Source organism: Hylobates moloch, unplaced genomic scaffold (genome assembly GCF_009828535.3).
Source record: "Hylobates moloch isolate HMO894 unplaced genomic scaffold, HMol_V3 SCAFFOLD_7, whole genome shotgun sequence".
Lineage (NCBI taxonomy): Eukaryota > Metazoa > Chordata > Mammalia > Primates > Hylobatidae > Hylobates > Hylobates moloch.
In genome coordinates, this window is record NW_026652282.1 from 63,892,121 (window position 1) to 63,913,034 (window position 20,914).

The window sequence follows — 20,914 nt, forward strand, 5'->3', positions numbered from 1 at the left end:
TAGAGTAACTTCCATAATTATTACAAGATATTCAAGAGAAATCGTGGTAATAAAGTTTTAAACATTTTCATGAACTCCAAATGCAAGTATTAACAGATTTTTTTTCTTCTATTTCTTCTTTTTGAGATGGAGTCTCGCTTTGTCACCCAGGCTGGAGTGCAGCAGCATGATCTCAGCTCACTGCAACCTCTGCCTCCCAGGTTCAAGCGATTCTCCTGCCTCAGCCTCCTGAGTAGCTGGGACTACAGGCACGCACTACCACGCCCAGCTACTTTTAGTAGAGACAGGGTTTCACCATGTTGATCAGGCTGGTCTCAAACTCTTAACCTCAAGTGATCCACCCACTTCGGCCTCCCAAAGTCCTGAGATTACAGGTGTGAGCTACCACACTGGGCCATATTAAGATATTTCTTGGTCAGATATTCTTCAAAGACTGAATTAGTCAAGGAATCAAATTATGACATTATAAACTTCTCTCTGGGGAGCTCACCCTCATCTCCTGGGTTTTCTTCATTTTGTTTTCCAGTTCTTTTTTTCCCTTCTTCTGGCTCATCATCTGAAGATCCATCCTCATCAGAGGAAAGATTGGCTTTAATTTCTTCTAAAAGCATCTTCTTGGCAATTCTTGAGAGTAAAAAACAATAAAAAAAGAACTATATATCTGGGGGTGAAATACACCAGATTAAAAACAAAAACAGACTTCTTTGCATCAAAATAGAAATAAATGTGCCAATAGATTTTATATTGTAAATAAACAACTAGCAAAACCATGTTTTAACCTAAGCTATAAACAAAAACTTTTAAAAATGTTCTTTACACTTATTATTTCTCAATTCTATACAATTCTGCAATATATTGAAAACTCTGAAGGACATATTCTATTGACTATTTTTACCAATTGCAATTTGATGCTGCATAACCTTCCAATCCTCTATTTGCTTTGCTAACACCATCCTATAACTACAATGTCAGACAGGTCAACAACAGTAAATGAACTTGTTCAGATAAATGGCATTCCAAGATAAAACTCCACGAGAGGTTTTATTCAACAGCAAAATATATTCTTGGAAAACCAATGTGTAATAAACCACTATATAATGACACCTTGCTTCAAACTAGAAGATGATAGTTTTGGACCTTAATTTCAATGTACTACATAAATGCTGTGAACCAGATGAAAGCATACACAAATGTTAGGTATTACAGCAATAAGTAATCTCTAATAATATTCAAGACAGGGGAAAGAAGGGACATGAGTGCTACTAATTACATACATGGTAAAAAGAACACGAATTACCATAAATGGGTTACTTTAAAAAAAAAATAGTGCACTTGCTTCACTCACAACAAAATTTCTCAAGATGCTCCCCAAAGACCAATTTGCTAATGGAAAAAATCAATTACTAAAAGCATAAGAAAACACTACTTTTACTCCTACCATCATATGTTAAAATAAAATATATTCCTAGGAAATCTCCATGTTTATACTCAAGAAAAATAACTGAAAATGTAAGATAAAAGCAATCATACAGCTTTTGTGCAAGACAAGATGTTTTGATAAGTCTGGGTATCCTTTCAATATAAATTCACAAGTCACAGTAACAAGAAAATAGCTTACAGAAAAGTTCAAACAGAAGATGGCATGATCCTGACAGTCTGCCATGAGCTAATCTGTATGGGATAAACATGTTCTCTGCAATCGAGACTGACTCTCTAAGTCAAAAACTTGTAGCTGGGATGATGGAACATTTGTTATTTCTGGATTTGAAACCCCTCTTTATACTTCTTAGCACACACCCACATTTCAATGAAGAATTCATTCAGTGGCAGGAGATATTAATGCATGTTAGCTGCCTCCTAAATTTTATTTGACAGATAGATTGTTCATTACTATTCATATTCAAAGATGCATAGCAAAGGCATCTAAATAGACTGAAGCAAAATAGGCAATCACTTCCATAAATGTTTATTATATGCCTTTTGGTGCTTTCTCCCTCAAACAGATGGATCAGAAATATTTAGACAACACAGAGAATCATCAATTGCTAAAGGAAGCCACAGATGGGTTTGCTTTTCTGAGGATTTCTGCCCGGATTTGTATTTCAATAAAGTGAAGATTAGATCACACCAATTTAAATCTTACTAAAGTTGAGCTATAAGGTTTTGCTCTTACATTTCTAGATCAATTGTTTGCACACTGTAAGCTTTCTTAAAATGAGACAAATACAGAGTTGCCAACTTTTCATTTTGCCAAAAAAAAGAAATTTAAACCCAAATTCCATTTACTTTCATCATTTTATAAAATAAAGACTATTTACAACATACCCTCCTCAAATTAGGAAACAGTTTCAGAATAAAGGGAAACCCTTTAAATTGAAGAAATAAATCTTTCTGGAAAAATTCTCTAAAATCATCTTTTTAAAAAAAATTTCAGCCAGGCGTGGTGGCTCATGCCTGTAATCCCTGCACTTTGGGAAGCAGAGGCAGGCAGATCACCTGAGGTCAGGGGTACGAGACTAGCCTGGCCAACATGGCGAAACTCTGTCTCTACTAAAAATACGAAAATTAGCTGGGTGTGGTGGTGTGTGCCTGAAATCCCAGCTACTCAGGAAGCTGAGGCAGGAGAATTGCTTGAACCCGGGAGGCGGAGGTTGCAGTGAGCTGAGATCATGCCATTGCACTCCAACCTGAGCGACAAAACTCTGTCTCAAAAGAAAAAAAAATTCATGTATGTTTATTACAATGTTGTCTGCAATAGCAAAGGGTGAGAAAACGTTTAAACATTCAATATCAGAAACTGATTAAACAGTATTTTCACATGATTATCCAGAAGATATAGAAATTAAAATGATATTCTAAATAAGATTAAGATAGAAAATATTTATTAATATTCAGTGAAAAAGTAATTTATAAACCGCAATATAGTTCTATTTTAAAAACTTCTAAAATTTGTATGTCCCTAAGACTAGAAGATACTAAAATAAAATGTTAGCAGCAAATTTCTATGTCTGGCATAGCACTTTTTTTTTCTGTTGGTATATATTAAAACCATCTTTAGTAATACTACACTGTCATTTCTCATGGACCCAGAAAAACTTCCTCAAACTAATCCGAATAATGAATTTTGGGAGGAATAAATATGTGTGTATGTGTGTATAAAATATATGAAGCATTGAATACTAGATTAGAAATGGAAAAACACAGTTTACTTACAAGATCTCATACCATCATTTGGGTTGAACACTAAACAGCCAACAAAAATACAATTCCTAATCTAGTTATTTGAAAGGCTAGTTCAACAACCTGATTTCAGTTTGTGTTTACAAGTTCAAAAAAAGTCTTTAAAAAATTCCTATTAACTATAAAGATTTGGTTGTTAATTGTAGCAAATCACATAATTTTTCTTCTTTCAAATCCTAGTCTCCAAAGAATATGTCTACTAAAAAACGGAAAGTCACAATATGTAAACCTACTTAATGCATTCTCAAGTTCTGGACTGTCATTAGACTAAGAAATATGATGTACATGAGATAAAATACAATTGTATACCTATTAATAAATCATATAAAGTGAAATCAGATCCACACACTGTAGAATTACAACTTAGCGACAACTTTCAGTAAGATCATAACATATAGAACAATCATAGTACATTCAGAAGCCGAAAAATTACAAACTTCAGGTCATTTTTCTCCAAATCACAAATTGTATACAGAGTGATGGAGACTACCTGGCTAAAGGCTTTATTTTTGCCCTCTAACACCTTTTGTCCAAAGGAAAACCTAATTTATAGCTATGTAAATTAAGCCCTAAAAAGAGTAAGTTGAATCATTTTGCATAAGTTATTACTGAAGTCCAATATGCCAAAGACCCAGTCTATCATAAACCTAGCCTATAATACCCTACATTTCAAAATTAGAACTTAATTTAATGGACCTAAGGGCTGAGGCTGACCTTCAACCTGAGTAGTCAGCAAGCATGTTGAAATGAGATGTGTCCCATCTACAAAGCCTGCTGTGAGATGCTTTAAAGGGAAACTCCACTACCTTAACTCTGGAGTCACGGGCCACAGAGACTTCAAGGATATCATCACTTGAGAACCAGCTGAGGCTGGCAAAGCATCATTTTGGAGGCCTTGGCTGGACCCATGCTGGTATGCATGTGATGGATGTATAGTCATGATCCCTAGTTGATTCTGTTTGCTCTGAAGTTTCCTTTCTTGAGGCTTTCCAGGACGATGTACTGCCCCTGGAATCTCAATGCTCAATATTACATCTTGGGGCAGTTGTAGCATCCAAAGCAGTCACGACTCTATCAGAAGCATTAGAGGCACAGGCCGTGCCACTCTTGTGGCAGAAAACCTGGGCAGAGCCAGAAGTAATGGAGCCACTCCTCCATTTTCCTGAAAGGGAGGGAAGGGAGAGGGGGAGAAAGCAAAACAATATGGGAGGAAGGGTAAAAACCCACAAACAAACAATGATCGGAACTGGCGCATGAGAAAATAAATAGGACCCCAAAACCCACATATACTAAGTCTTCCAAAGTACATAATGAACACCAAGATAACACCATTACTAAAAGAAAGCACAAATAAAATAATAAGAAGTGAGCCCAACAACACAATGACAAACAAGCAATCAGAAAAAAAAAAAAAAAAAAAAAAAAACATAGGAGAAAGCCAAGAAAGCCTTTATTAACTCCAATCCTATCTAGAAAGGAAATGAGTAATGTCTCTTGTTTAAGCGCTCAAACAGGAAAGGAAAGTAAACCACCTCTTGCTGATAGGTAAATCAATAATTCAAAATGTTGAGTTTCTTAAAATGCAATCAAGAGAAGGACCTCTTGCACCAGGGAGCTTTCGAGCCATAACAAAAGCAATACAAAATGTTAGAGCTAGAAGGACAAACCTTAGAGTTTTCTCATTCTACAGATGAGGAAACAGGCTTAGATACAGGAAATGACTCAGCCAAAGAAACAAAGCTAACTAGTGGCAAAGTCAGGAGTAGAACCTAAGATCCTAAATCCCAATCTGCTACTAATTTTACTGTGCCAGCACTATACCCTCTACTTGTTAACACTTGTATGCTAATGAGTGCCTGGGCAAATACAGACGTCCCCTTTTTTTTTTTTTTTTTTCAGAGTCTTGTTCTGTCACCCAGGCTGAAGTGCAGTAGCGCAATCTCAACCTGGAGTGCGCGAGGCTCACTGCAACCTCTGCTTCCCAGGTTCAAGCAATTCTCCTGCCTCAGCCTCCCAAGTACGTAGGACTACAGGTGTGTGCCACCACACCCAGCTAATTGTAGTTTTAGTAGAAACAGGCTTTCACCATGTTGACCAGGATGGTCTCAAACTCCTCAGGTGATCCATCCACCTCAGCCTCCCAAAGTGCTGGGATTACAGGCATGCACCGCGCTGACCCCCATTTTTAAAAATGTGTATTTCACATATTTCAAATTTATGTATTTAGAAATGCAAGAATTCAAGCTTTTAATTTTTAAAAAATTTTATTTTAGAGACAGTCTTGCTCTGTTGCCCAGGCTAGAATGTAGTGGCACAAACACAGATCCTTGTAACCTTGAATTCCTGGGCTAAAGCAATCATTCTGCCTCAGTATCCTGAGTAGCTGGAACTACAGGCAGGTACCACCATGCCTGGCTAATTTTTTCTTTTTTTAGTAGAGACAGGGTCTCACTATGTTGCCCAGGCTGGTCTTAAACTCCTGGCCTCAAGTGATCCTCCCACCTCAGCCTCCCCAAGCATTGGGATTGCAAGTGTGAGCCACTGCACCCAGCTTGATTTTTTAAAGACTACAAAAGGAGTTTTAAACATATTTAATCCAGTATGCACTCTAAAATGCACGGGTAGGCCATCTGAGATACATTCTACAATTACCATTTTATCTTTTAAGAGGTTCTGAGAACAGGTTTGAAGAAAATTGCTGGAAAAAAATATATTTTTAGAAGGCCAAAATACTGGGCATCCATAAACAAGGTGATAAAATTTGCTTAAAAATTGGTTTTTGTGTACAATATCATAATAGAGTACTTAATTAACAGAATTCTAAATAAGATAATGGGTTTACATGCATGCTCTTTAGAGGTACCTAAGTATATGTAGTACTAAAGCACCACACCATATTTTAAAGTTTAATATGTAAAATAATTCAAAGGAGTATAGCCAAGGAATGTTAAATATTTTAGTAGGGTGTGAGGCTTTGTTTTAATAAATGTCATATATTTAAGGGATAGGAATTAAAAAACAAAACATGTGGCCAGGCACGATGGCTCACGTCTGTAATCCCAGCAATTTGGGAGGCCAAGGCAGGCGAATAACCTGAGGTCAGGAGTTTGAGACCAGCCTGGCCAACATGGCAAAACCCCGTCTCTACTAAAAATACAAAAATTAGCCGGGCATGGTGGCAGGCACCTGTAGTCCCAGCTACTTGGGAGGCTGAGGCAAGAGAATCACCTGAACCCAGGAGGCAGAGGTTGCAGCGAGCAGAGATCGTGCCACTGCACTCCAGCCTGGGTGACAAAGCGAGACTCCGTCTCAAAAAAAAAAAAGTTATGGAATATGGAATTCTTCAAAATTCATATTAGTATATATTTTAACTCAGGTTCAAAATTAGTATCTTGATATTAAGTTTTCTATTAAAAAATATGACTGGCCAGGCGCAGTGGCTCATGCCTGTAATCCCAGCAATTTGGGAGGCCAAGGTGGGCGGATCGCTTGAGGTCAGGAGTTCGAGAGCAGCCTGGCCAACATGGTGAAATCTCGTCTCTACTAAAAATTCAAAAATTAGCCAGGTGTGCTGGGGGGTGCCTGTAATCTCAGCTACTCAGGAGGCTGAGGCAGGAGAATTGCTTGAAACAGGGAAGTGGAGGCTGCAGTGAGCTGAGATCATGCCACTGCACTACAGCCTGGGTGACAGAGTGAGACTCTGTCTCAAAAATAAATAAATAAATAAAATATATATATATATATAACTAAGGCATAATGATCTGTACCCCAAAATGGTGGAATTCACGAAATAATAATGAAGTCACCAAATAATCAAAAAGCTAAACAATGGTTTGAAATATTTTTTTTTAGTCGCAAATCCTACAATGTGGGTAGTTGATGAAAAGTAGCTCTGTATCCTTTTTGGTGAGGGTACTAGGAAAATTAATATCAAATGACCTTTTAAAAAAATCTTGGAGGTAGAACAATAAAAACTATGAAATTAAGAACCCACAGTTATTAATAATTCATACAGACTGTTATGTTTCATAGGCCTGAATTATAACATGTGTATTCCCTAATTTTATACAAAAATCTAAACCAGTTTTAGAGGCATTTTAACAAGAAAAAATATACTCAAATTAATATGGGAAGTTTGATCATATTAAATAACTAGTTCAATATTTTTATACTTGAAAAATGAAAACACAGAATTTATTCATCTCAAATTTCAAAATTTTATTTTGAAATTTCAAAGTTAAAGACAAAGGATATTAAGTCAGAAAAATTAATCACTTTTGCTAACACTAGCAATCCAAACTCTTCCTTTTTCTCTTTTTCTTTTTTGAGGAAGACCTATTTCTTATTTTCTGGAAGTCCCAATGTCACCAAAGAACAGAGAACAAGAAAGAAACACTGGTTATAATGTTTAAATCTTGACCATAGAAGGACAAAGGTCACCACTACACATCATATGTCTTTCCTGACTGGGAATTCTAGTAGAAAAAAGAAAGCCAGTAACAACTACAGCCAGTTCAGATATCTACAAGTAGATCCTATCTACTGGCTGGACACCTGTGTTATACTTAAATGACTTGCAATACTTACCTGTGCTATATAGACAAAGGAAATTGAAAAAAAAATTACCATAAAATTGCTAGATATTTAAAACCCTTACTCAAATGGGAAAACAAGTAAAATACTTAATTTAAAATGCCACCTTTGTTTTTCAAGCACAATAAAGGAGAATCAAAGAAGTTTTGCTAACGAAACAGAACTACCACAAAGAAAATCACAGAAAAAAATTATTCCAAATTTAGCAAATTTGCATAGAGAATAGACAACATGTGTAGGAGACAGACATTTGAAAAAGTGTTTAAAATGAAAGCAAAGTGAACATCAAACGATTAAGGGACTTGTGATATACCCATGCCATTAATTGTGCTGAAATCAAGTAAACAATCATTAAATATCTTCTTAGGCATAAATAACATCCAGAAATCATTAGTTTCCTCCGAAAATATGCTGGATTAACAGTACAGAGCCTTCATCAACAGAATACCCACACCAAGCCAGTAGGAAAAAAAAAAATCATTAGCATATTTTCTAGTTTGAAACACAAAATTATCATCAAATGATACAACAACAGTTGGAAATTTAAAATGCTATGGTCTAGTCCCAATATAATTAAACATAACAATGGGACAATTTTTTTTAGCAATCTCCACATCAAATTTCACTTCCATGGAAAAAAAAAAAGCATTTAGTCGCACCCACAGAGAAATTATGAGAAAAAATGTGGAGTATTACTAGACCCAATTAAGCACATTTCAACAATAAAGTAAATGTGTTTGTTAGGGGAGCAGACATCCATGTAGAAATCTCAGCTCTTAGTCAAAGTTGTCAGGGAGAAAGAATGCTTATTTAGAAAAACCTAGCAATTTGGTCTTTTGCTCTCAAAAGCTCAATTGTAAATATTTCTCACATCCTGCAAAATAAACGAATAAAGAAATTTCAAAAGGTAATTCTTTTTTTGGGATAAATGGTCTCTTCAGTGATTGTTCAGTAGGCAGTCTCTAAAGACAAGCCTAGTTTAATCCTCAAAACTAATACTGTTAAAACTTGAACACACTACTATCGTATTACTTGAGGCTCATTCCCAGTACAGATATTAAATTAAAATATATGATATTATTTGAAAATGTTTGGTCAAAATATCCCCAGTTATAATGAACATATAAAGGAATTATGATGTATTTTCAATGCCAGCCTAATTATTGAATTGAAATAAATTATATGAATACATGTCTTTTCAAAGAAAGAACCAATTTAAAATCCAACTAACAGGTATTTGAAAGGCCAATGAAACCCTACCCTAATGGCACATTCAAATATATTACTTTAAAATTACATGTATAAATTTGAAAACCTGACAACCTATTTGGTATTATTATTCTGCCATTGAAAAACTACATAAAGCCTAAGCTCTAAAAATTTGAAATAAATTTTCAGTTATATAAAATTCAAAATATATGATTAGTCTACTTTTTTTTATAAAAAGCTAAACCAGAAACATACAAGTGTTGATCAACCTATAATATTCTGTCCTTGTTCATTAAGTAAATCCAATTAAATAGAAATTAATCTATAGGTTAGACCACTCTGTCTCATAATAGTATACATTTACTTTCAAATATGAGTGATGCTACATAATAGTATGCTAAAACAGAAATGTATTCACATTTACTAAAATATTCAGGATATGACTAAGTTTTTTAAATGCCCTCAGAAGCTATCATAGCTTTAAAACAGAAAAAAGTAAACAGTAGTTAAATCTGTTGTAAAACTTTCACACAAATATATATAATTATATATGTTAGGGGAATTAAAAGTATTTACGTTCTAAATTTCAAAATTTCAAAACTTCTTTGGCTACAAACTAGCCTCTATATTTTAATAACAAATTATGTCGACTCTCATGATATAAAAAAGTAACATTATTATTAAAATTAAATGCTTGAACAAGAAAAAAGGTTTACAAAAATTTATTGCATCCAAATAGTTAACCATTTGCAATAATACACTATCGCTTCATAAACACCAACACTGAAAATGTATTACAATACCGCTAAAAAGACAAAGCATATAAGATTTATACACAATTTACACACAATTGTGTACAAATTTACATACAATTACAATATGCTGTCTACCAAAATACAACCTACTCAAAAATTAGGAAGTTAGAAAAATAATTCTAAGACTTAATTGTGATCTGCAAATGAATTTTTTAAGTTGCTTAGTGCATATTCAAATATGCTCAAATATATAATCTATACTAAAATAGTGCAAGAAAGTATTTGTATCCCCATCATGACTACATAACCCATGGGTATTAGATATCTCTTTGGTATAGTAAATATTAAACAAGTTAATAAATTGTATATTTTATAAAAACACATTAAACTGAGTATAGAGAGACATGCTCAAGATAAAATTCAATTCTTCTCAAAAGTACTCAACAGGGTTGTATTTTTTAATCACAAATTCAAGGTGGAATTAAAGATACTTTCCAATAAAATACTTGCCAGTTACACAGAGATACGATCAGGTAACTTAAAAGTTGAAAATGATATTTATATTTTGACAAACTCTAACACACACAAAAAAATTATATCTTAACAACACTCTTATTTGGTGGTTAAATATGAAATAAAAGTAAGTCATTCACAGTTAAATTAAGATATAGAATGTTTAAAACATTATTAGCCTTTCAGTAACATCTGAGGCCTCATGATGTATGGAAAATCAAATAGTAGCAAATATAAATGAAGAAAAATTAAAGTATCTTAAAAAAGAATAAAATTTTAAATGCTTTCAGTATCTGGCTGTGATGATATAATGTAAAATCCCTGATGAATAAATTGTATGCCCTTATCACTCCATTCTGGAACCTACCACCTATCCCATAAAATAAATGGATATACATTTTTGAATTTAGAAAAGTAGGCAAGCAGAATCTGAATATTTGTGTCCACAATTAAGCTCTATTCAAAAGTGTAAAATAAAACTGTTCATTCACCTTAATAAAAACATTCTTCTGTTAATTAGCAGAATGCTGACCTTTGAAACAGAGAAACCTAACAGCATCAGCAAGATATAAAAGAGCGAAACTAACAGCTGAACCCAGGGCATTTACTAACTCAGTTAATTTCTTACAAAATTATGACAGAAAATTACATGTATATTTTTATGTTTTCTTAATGTTAGAACTTACTATTAGGAATAAATGAATGGTTAATGTAGTGCTCTTTAATGAAATCATCTCAAATCTATCATGGATGTTTTGGTACTAGAATTAGAGAAAATTTCGCCCAACTTTTTCTTCTTAAATATAGTAAATTTTTGACAAAAAGTCAAGTCACTTGCCCATGATGACACAGACAGTTGTTAAAAATGTTAGAAATCAGATACCCTTATGCCCATTATTCCAAAATTCCATGCACTATACCACAGTATCTTCTTGTTGAAGATTATGAGCACGGGGTATGCTATTGTCCAGGAAGTGTTTAAAAGTTATGTTGAAACATTATAGCTATAGTCTTTAATACTGTTGTTTTCCTTATTCTTCACTACACTGATAGTGTCTTTTTTTTTCTTCACCCAGCCACCCCTTACTTAAGTATATCTGTATAGGCTACACTGTTGACATTTAAACCTATTAAGTCTTACTAAAGTAAATGCTCTCATACTGTGTATTTCTATTTTATTTGAAAAGCTGGTTAAACTCTAACTCAGTCTAGATACCTTGTAAATTGACACTTATTTTGAAAGCAATTTCTTAACCTTAAATATCTGAGTAATCTCTCTTTTTGTTTATTCTCAACAGGCCTTAATAAATAGGACCACCATATTGGATGGCAATTAACAATAGTCAAACGTAGAGATGTCTGTTGTTACCAATTTATTGAGATATGATTTACTTTCATCAATAATCTGTCAAAATAAATTATTCCAAAAAATTATTGCAGTTTACATAGAAACATAAAATTGACAGTTCTGTATTTATAACACACCCTATGCTAGGTGTGTAAATAATGATATTACTTTCTCTTAAGGTTTCTGAGTTTTAGCCCATTTTCTGGCCTTTGTTTCAAACTTGCAGGAAGACTGTGAGCGAGTCTTTCTAAGGCAGGCACTCCTGGTTTTTACAACCTGCTTGCTGTTCCGTTGCTGCTGTTTGTGCCCATGCCTAGGGTGTGTTATAATCTTTTTAAAGTCCTTACAGATGGAATCATACCTATTCTCAGGATCATTGTCGTCATCATCATCATCCACTGTGACAGGCACTGATTTAGATAAGGCTTCATCTCCTTGAGGGAAAAAAGTGTACTTAAAATTAGCTTTAAATAAGCTATATAATTAAAACCATGTAAAATAAAACTGAAAGCCAAAAAACTTTAAAGCAGCGGGGTCTAAACTCTGGACTCCAAAATATGAGTAAAAAGCATTCTTATAGAAAACATAACAGGTTATTTGTGAAGTGCCAGCAGTAAAATGATAAATAGCTGGACCTTATATATTTCAGAGTTCCTTCCCAGGGCACAAGGCTTTTAAAGTCCACCCCTCTCCGTAACAATTCTGTATCAACAGCCATCATATTAGCATAAGTTTCTTGCCACAATAACCTTCATACTGGTCCATTTTAATTTTGACGTTAACTGGTGCTGTATCTTCGAGGAATAGCAAAACCAGTATTAATATTTTGGTAGTAGTAAGTAATTTTAAAATGCAGTTGAATGTGTATGGTATTTGTGACCTGAGTTACCCAGAGATACAGTTCAGTACAGTAAAACTTATTTTCCTATAAAAAGCTACATTTCTATATTTTGATTAAAAATCTAAAGAGGGCCGGGCAAGGTGGCTCACGCCTGTAATCCTAGCACTTTGGGAAGCCGAGGCGGACGGATCACCTGAGGTCAGGAGTTCCAGACCAGCCTGGCCAACACGGCGAAATCCCGTCTCTACTAAAAACACAAAAATTAACCAGGCATAGTGGTGTGTGCCTGCAATCCCAGCTACTAGGGAGGCTGAGGCAGGAGAATCACTTGAACCTGGGAGGCGGAGGTTGCAGTAAGCCAAGATCACACCACTGCACTCCAGCCTGGGTAACAACTCTGTCTCAAAAAAAAAAAAAATCTAAAGAGGTTAAGATTTGGGCATTTTATTCTATATAAATTTTACTTCAAAAGAAAAACTGAAATATCAAACTGTAGGTTAATACTATGCATGCTTAAGTATTTCAGGAGAAGTATGCTGATGTCTACCATTTAATTTGAAATGCATCAAAGATTTTAAGGGTATTATACTAAGTGAAAAACGCCAATCTCAAAAGGTTATATACTTCATGATTCCATTTCAAAATAGCAAAATTACAGTGATGAAGAACAGATTACTAGTTGCCAGATGTCAGGAATGGAGGTAAGGACAGCAGTATCACAAGGGAGTCGCGTGATAATGGAACTGGTTTGATATATCGGGTGTGGTGGTGATTATACAAAGATACACATGTGGTACAACTGCATTGAACTATACTTATTCACACACAAATGAGTGCATGTGAAACTGGTAAAATCTGAATAAATCTTCAGCTTTCTGGTTTTGACACTGTACTAGAGTTACAAGATATTACCCTTGAGGGAAACTAAGTAAAGGGTATCTAAGACCTCCCTGTATTTTTTTTTTTTTTTTTACAAATTCCTGTGGATTTATAATTATGCAAAATAAAAAGCTAAAAAGGCAAAAAAAAAGATACACTGATGGATAGACAGAAGGATATATAGAGATGTTATCAAGAAAATATAGTAAAATATTAATGGTAGATGCTTTGGTGTATACTTAAATGTTTTTCACAATAAAATGTTGAAGAGAAATGGAGGAAAAAATCTATAAAGAAAACAGACACCTACAGGCTCAGGATAGAAATACACTAAATAAGGCCAGGCGTGGTGGCTCAAGCTTGTAATGCCAGCACTCTGGGAGGCTGAGGTGGGCGGATCACTTGAGGTCAGGAGCTCGAGGCCAGCCTGGCCAACATGGAGAAACCACGTCTTTACTAAAAATACAAAAATTAGCCGATGTGGTGGCATGCACCTGTAATCTCAGCTACCCGGGAGCCTGAGGCACGAGAATCGCTTGAACCCGGAAGGCGGAGGTTGCAGTGAGCAGGGATTGCAGTGAGCCGAGATTGCACCACTGCACTCCAGCCTGGGTGGCAGAGTGAGACTCCAACTCAAAAAAAGAGAGAGAGAGAGAGAGAGAGAGAGAGAGACAGAAGAGATTTCATAATATCCCAGCAAACTCACAATAAATATCTCATTCAAACAGACCAATCTTCAAATGAAATATAATTAGTAATAGTACTGTCACTCTCTCTTTACTACACCTTTCAAAATTTGACCTATCCTTTGAAGTTCAAATGCCAACTATTCTTCTAAGTATTTCCCCAAATATTTAAATAGCTCACTTGCCATTTATTGTGTAGCCCCATTATAGTTTGTTGTGTTTGTTGATGTTTTTGTTTTGAGACGGAGTCTCGCTCTGTCGCCCAGGCTGGAGTGCAGTGGCGTGATCGCGGTTCACTGCAATCTCCATCTCCTGGGTTCAAGCGATTCTCCTGCCTCAGCCTCCCAAGTAGCTGGGATTACAGGTGTGTGCCACTACAGCCGGCTAATTTTTTTTTTGTATTTTTAGTAGAGATGGGGTTTCACCATGTTGGCCAGGCTGGTTTCGAACTACTGACCTCAGATGATCCACCCACCTTGGCCTCCCAAAGTGCTGGGATTACAGGCCCCATTCTAGTTTTATATCTTTCTTCTGTTACATTTTTTAATGATTTCTCTATGTCTGTCTTGCATTAAACTGCAATCTCCTAGGACCATGTTCTTCATCTTGGTTATTCATGCCATTACCAAGCCCCAATTTCTAGGAAAATACTGTAGCTGTAATATGATACCCAAATACTGCGAATAAACTGGAATCCTCTAAACTCAATAGGGGGCAGGGTTTTTCTTTTAACCTTCTAAAACTGTGACCTAAAATTAAGTTAGACAGAGGAGTACATAAATTCAGCATGCTTATATAAGCATGTAAGTAAATTCTGAAGGAATATCATAACATTGGCTCACATGCAAACTTATCTTTAAAAACAGAACTTTTTATATAGCGCTTATTTTCAAAGCACTCCTATTCTATTCTACTTGTTTCTATTGACAAGGCCCAATTTTTCACAGGTTAAATTCCCTAACAAATTTATCTTCTTTCTTATTTCATCCCAAATAATCAGCTTAGTCCCCAAAAATATCCAGGGTAAAGAAAATCTCAACAAGGCTTATTTCACCAAGCAGTTGAAGGATTGGCATTTGCTGAAGTGACGAATTCTCAAAGTTTCTCTTGATACACACCTGAAAAAAAGTTTACTCCCCATCAGCCTATTTGTCCTTAAGATCAAAGTTAAAAAAATCAAAATGGAACACAGTGATCTAGATCAGTGCTGAGATAAGTAATTATCAAGAGATGCATCAATTGAGTATTTGCCATATATCACCATCCCTTCTTAAGGCCTAATGAATTCATATTAATTAATACACTAAATATTAATAATTCTCATCATGAGAGGTGCATAACAGAAATTTTCATAGGTATCAATAAATCAAGTGAGATCTTAATTAGTAAAATACTTGAAATCAAACATATTGATTTCACCAGTGAAATTGTTTAATCACAGAAACCAATTTTCCAAAGTTTAAAAATAGCGAGACTAAGAAAAAAAGAGAGAAGATCCAAATAAATAAAACCAGAAATAAAATTAGCTCAGTGACATATAATTTTTAATGGATTTTTAACTCAATTTTTAAACACAATTTATTATTCTTAAACTCTAATCCTTAATAAGGATTTTCACAGCTAACCTAACAACTAAAACATTGATTTGACATCAAAGTAAATATTAGATTCTGTATTTTTAATATAAGTCCACAATCCCTTATATATAATTTTGAAATCTAAAACACTCTCAAAACGGAAAGTTTCTGTAAGAGGGTACCAAAGACAATCTGGCAGCAAAACCTGGTCTAAACTGCTTATTCTTTTAAATGTGAATCTTCAAATGTTTTGCTGCAGAAATACTATGTGTTTGATTATTTGGTGTTGCATCAGGCCCCACTGGAGCTTTTATAAAATATATAGTAACTGCTTTCTATTATTTTTCTAAAAACCAAAAAGTTGCAGATTCTGAAACACAGTAGACCCCAAGAATTTCAGGTAAGAAACTGTGAACTTGAAGTTACAATAGCCACACAAACAGAGCTCCATCTAGTCATCTGATATAGCAGAGCATTCAATTGAAGCACACACCATGCATATCACATGTGGTTTTCAAGTCAAGTCATAAGTACTCCATAAAAGAAATGTAAAGTTTTATTAAAAAAACAAGATTTTGCTGGGCACAGTAGCTCATGCCTGTAATTCCAACACTTTGGAAGGCCGAGGTGGAAGGATTGCTTGATGCCAGGAGTTCAAGACCAGCCTGGGTAACATAGCAAGACCTCCTCTATAAAATTAAAAATTAAAATTTAAAAAATAGCCAAGATTCAAATTAATTCCATTAAAATCCAATTGGGATAAATTGAAAACTATAACATAAAAACTGAAAGGAAAAATGTTTAAATTCTACCTATGTTGGAAATACAATTTTATGTAAAACCCACTTTATAAAAATTTTTAAATAAATTCTGAGTATCCATAGAACTGACAGGTCTTACTGACTAAAAAAAAAGACAAATGACCAATACACATTTAATACACAACTGATTTTTAAAATAACTTCAATAATAAAAACTTATTTTTAAAATTATTTTTCATAAATTTTTAAAGATTAATTTTAACTAATTCATAAAAGTATTTTCATTCACCAGCTGACCCAAACTTTAATGTTCCTAGTACTCTACCTCATCAGGGTAGGCTAATCCAGCTAATGTTTGGATTTTCTTCCTTCCTTCATTTTGAGTGTTTTTAAAAGAAAAACATCTGTTCATGTCATTAGAAACTAGTTAATAAGCAACAACAAAGGGTTTTAATGAGGCAAATTAAAAATAATTAAAGGGGATTTCATGAGACACAAAGTTATCTGTTCAAACTTAAAAAGCCATATGCATGGCAGTTAAAATTTTGACACACCATGTCATACCAGTACCAAGCACTCACTTCCATTATATAACTAAATAGCTACTGAACCACTGGCACCAGTCTGCTTTTCTTTCTGCTCATTACTCCAGAGAAAAGCACTAAACATTGATAAAGAAATTTTGTCATTTACTCAACAAATTTGGGATCCCTGATACTGAATACTAGCAATGTTCAAAATATCTTCCAATGGCAGCATAAAAATAAATAAGGAAATTTTTTTAATAAACTCCTAAATAATTTTTAAGTGGTATTCTCCTAAGTAGTAACCCTAAATTTGATTAGCTTCAGGGAAAATTAAACAATGTAGAATTCAAGAGGGGGAAGTACAAATTATGAATTTTTTATTTATTTTTGCATACCTGAAGATTGGCAAAATCCAGTATGTGAAGATAGCACTAAATTTTCAGTCACAGGCTTAATTTTCTGTTCATCACTGCTTCCCTCACCTATAGAATTCTGATCATCATCTTCTATATCAGAAGAAGATGAGGATGTAATGTCAGCTTGCTTCCTTTTAGTGCTTGTTCTTAGGGAGTTTCTCTTTTTCTCCTTGACAATGACTGCCTTCTTTTTAGATGAAGTTCTTTGCTTCTTCTTTTTATTATCTTCAGAACTTTCCTCAGCATCGGATGATGATGAGCCACTTTGTATTTCCTTAGTATTTCTCTTTGAACTTAAATTTCTTCTTTCCCTCAATTCTATTCTTTTCAGTCTCTTATCAGAAGAGTTACAACCATCTTCTTTCATGGAATATTTCTCAGTATCAGATGATGAACAATCTTGTCTCTTCCTTGAACTCTTTCCAAGCAACTTGCACCTTTTCTTCTCTCTACCATATGCTCCATTCGTGCTCTTTTTATCCTCTGAAGAGTCACAACTATCTCCTTTCCCTGTTGACTTCTCAGCATAATCAGATAATTCATCCTTCTTTTTAGAAGTTTTATCTCTTATTTTTTTACTTTTCTTTTCTCCATCAGTTGTTTCATTCTTAATTTGTTTTATGCCCTTAGGAAAATGACAAATTTCTTCTCGCTCAGCTAACTTTTCAGTGCCATCAGATGAAGATTCATACTGTTGTTCCATTTTAATTACTTTTTTCTTAAAGTCTGAAGTTTTCTTTTTTTCTTCAGTTCCCTTTTTGCTCTGCTTTTTATCATCTTCAGAAGTTTCATCACTCAGGTCTTTCTTTAGGAATTTCTCCGCAATATCAGATAAGCCATCCTGTACTTTTTTACATGTCTTGGTTTTGAGATGCTTGCTCTTTTCTTTAGTTTCAGCAACTTTTCTAACTTCCAAAGAAGTAAAACTCTCCTCTTTCCCAGAAAGCTTATCGACACCATCAGTGGAAGCACTTGCTTGCTGCTTCTTAGGAAGTCGATCTCTTAATTCCATGATGGTCGTGTCTTTATCAACTGTGCCTTCTGCTGAAAAGAAATTCTCTCTCTCTTGTTTCCTTTCAGCATCATCAGATGATCCTTCTTGCGAGGTCTTCAAACTTTTGTGCCCTTGATTATCCATTCCTTTTTTGCTGTGTTTCTCATCTTCAGAAGAGTCAAAATCTTTTGTATTTGGAATTCTTTTTTTGGTGGTTCTGGCAGCACCAATTTTACTCATGCTCTTTATCTCTTTTTCTAATTCTGAGTCGTAATTAGAAGACTCAGACTGGGTTTGCCGTTTCTTTTTAGAAATTATAGAGCTCTTAGCTGATTTGCCCTTTTTAGTATCAAAATCTGAGCCAGATGTAGAACTTTTTCGTTTCCTTTTTCCTTTATCATCTTTCCCCGCCTGAGTCTTTAAATCATACAAAGTCTTATGGTTTGTATGAATTTCATTAATATCAGTATCTGAAGAAGAACTGTGACTCATCCTGCTTACCTCTTTGAGGATTGCTAGCATTTCATCAGAATCTGAATTTTGATCCACAGTCTCTGATTGCTTAGATTTTGGCAATTTATTAGGTTTAGGATTATCTATAGCACTGTCAGAAGAATTCCGCTTATCCTTTTTTCTCACTGGAACTGATAGTTTTTGTTTCTCCTTAACTGTTTCATTACATTCTTCATCTGAATTAGATGTTACAGGGTTGGTTTCTGTCTGTCGCCTCAAGGGTGTAGTCTTTACACGTGGGGATCTTCGAAGATCAGATTCCTCTAAAAGTAATGAAACTTCATTTTCAACCAAATGCTCATTATCAGTGTTTTCCTGTCCAAGTCCACATTTCTCTAACTTGGGGTTCAGACCACAACTTTTATAGCCATCTTTATCTTGTGGAACTTCCTGACAATCAGCACCTTTAATTGGGGAATTAGAAAGGGAAACAGGAGTGAGTTTAACATATAATTCTTTTGTTACTTTAGCTGTAGTTTTTGATTTAATACCTCCTCTGTTGTCTTTTGAAGAAATATTTAATTTTACAGATGAACTCTCCAGTTCTTGTTCAGTTCCACTGCTGCCATCCCCTTGATGATCAACTGAACTCTGAACTTCCATAGCAGTCTCAAGATTCTCAAAAATGTCTTCTGGAACTGAGGAAGGAACAGACACAATATCCATGTCTAAGTCTTCAGAAGTGTTGGCAGGTTCATACTGAGGTTCTTCTTTTCTATCAGATTTCTTATGTTCACCACCGGTACTTTTATTTGCTCTTTGTCCCTCGGTTGGAACATTCTGATCCATGTGCTCACTATCTACCTGTTTTCTTGAAAGTTTAGCTTCTGACTTTGAAATATCCTTCTTTTCCAAAGCACAAGGTTTTTCTCCTTTTCGTGCTTTTGTTTCAAACTTAGCATCTATGACTTTATGCTCTTTGGTATTTTTCTCTTTGTTTACAGCATCCATCGCTCGAAACTCCAAATTTAAGTCTTCTTCCAATGCAAGATGAGCCTTCTTAATATCAGCCAACACAGACTTAAAAGCCTTAAGCTGACGTAATTTTGTAGCAGAATTGATTTCTGAATTATCTGTTGCCTGCTTTAAAAATTTAACATAACTGGAGTTCATGTTGGCTGTGGTCTCAATCAGTTTTTTTGCCTTCTTAATCATCTCTTTGGGCACAATTAGTGCGGAATAAGAGTAGGTTACAGAGCCAGAACAGGAATCATCTAATTTCTTTTCTTCTCCATTACAATTTGAACTAGTCTTCTTTGGAGAAAATCTGGATGTATGTTCATATACTTTATTACTCTTTTCACTGTCAACTTTTATCTTCTTCTTATTTTGCTGCAACAACTGTTCTAAATTCTCAAATACGCTGTTACATGCAGTGACCAAGTCCAACAAAGGCTCTGGGTGACAAATGTAGCAATACCATTGGTTGTTTTCATCCATTATTGTGGACAACTCCTTTCGACCAAGGTTGCGTAGAATGCATTTCTTGCAGAAAGCATTATGGCAAAAGTCACAACAAATCAAGTTTCCACCTTCCGCACACCATCTGAAATGTTTTAAAGATTAAAACATTATTCCCTTCTTTCAGGAAACTGAAAAGATATGTAAAAAAATAAAAATAAACATTATTCCCAACAAAACTCATTTTAATCTCTTCGTTATAATGCAATTTAAATTTTACTGCCAGTAATTTTAGTGGTAATTTAGGTCATCTGCTTACTCTTATTAGAAACTTAGACATAAACCCAGGGTTTTATGGAAAAGAACAATCTTTCATTAAAGACATCAATGATGATACTATGAAAGACAAACCTCATAAATGATTATGTAACAATTCCTCCCCAAAGTAGGAAACACTGAATGTTAGCTCATCTATATTACCTACCTACATTGTTCATCCATTCCATCTGAGTCACGGCTAATATCATCACTCATGTAATACTTAAAGCAATTCTATTAAAAGAAAAGAGGAAGAGGAAATTTAATTCAAAATTGATAACATTCATAAAGGACAAAAACTTTATTTTTTTAAGTAATTAAAAACACTGGGGAAAATCTCCAG

The 20,914-nt window shown here is 34.5% G+C and overlaps 1 protein-coding gene across 1 annotated transcript in view; it reads right to left on the minus strand.

Annotated features, from left to right (window-relative positions):
* ATRX (ATRX chromatin remodeler) overlaps positions 1-20,914 on the minus strand; it is a 229,616-nt gene that overhangs the window by 174,998 nt on the left and 33,704 nt on the right. Inside the window, exons 7-10 of the mRNA XM_058441328.1 lie at positions 20,738-20,805; positions 17,325-20,398; positions 12,020-12,092; positions 491-624 (exon numbers count right to left, since the gene is read on the minus strand). Coding sequence (XP_058297311.1) covers positions 491-624; positions 12,020-12,092; positions 17,325-20,398; positions 20,738-20,805 — 3,349 coding nt within the window. The remainder of the gene's footprint in view (positions 1-490; positions 625-12,019; positions 12,093-17,324; positions 20,399-20,737; positions 20,806-20,914) is intronic.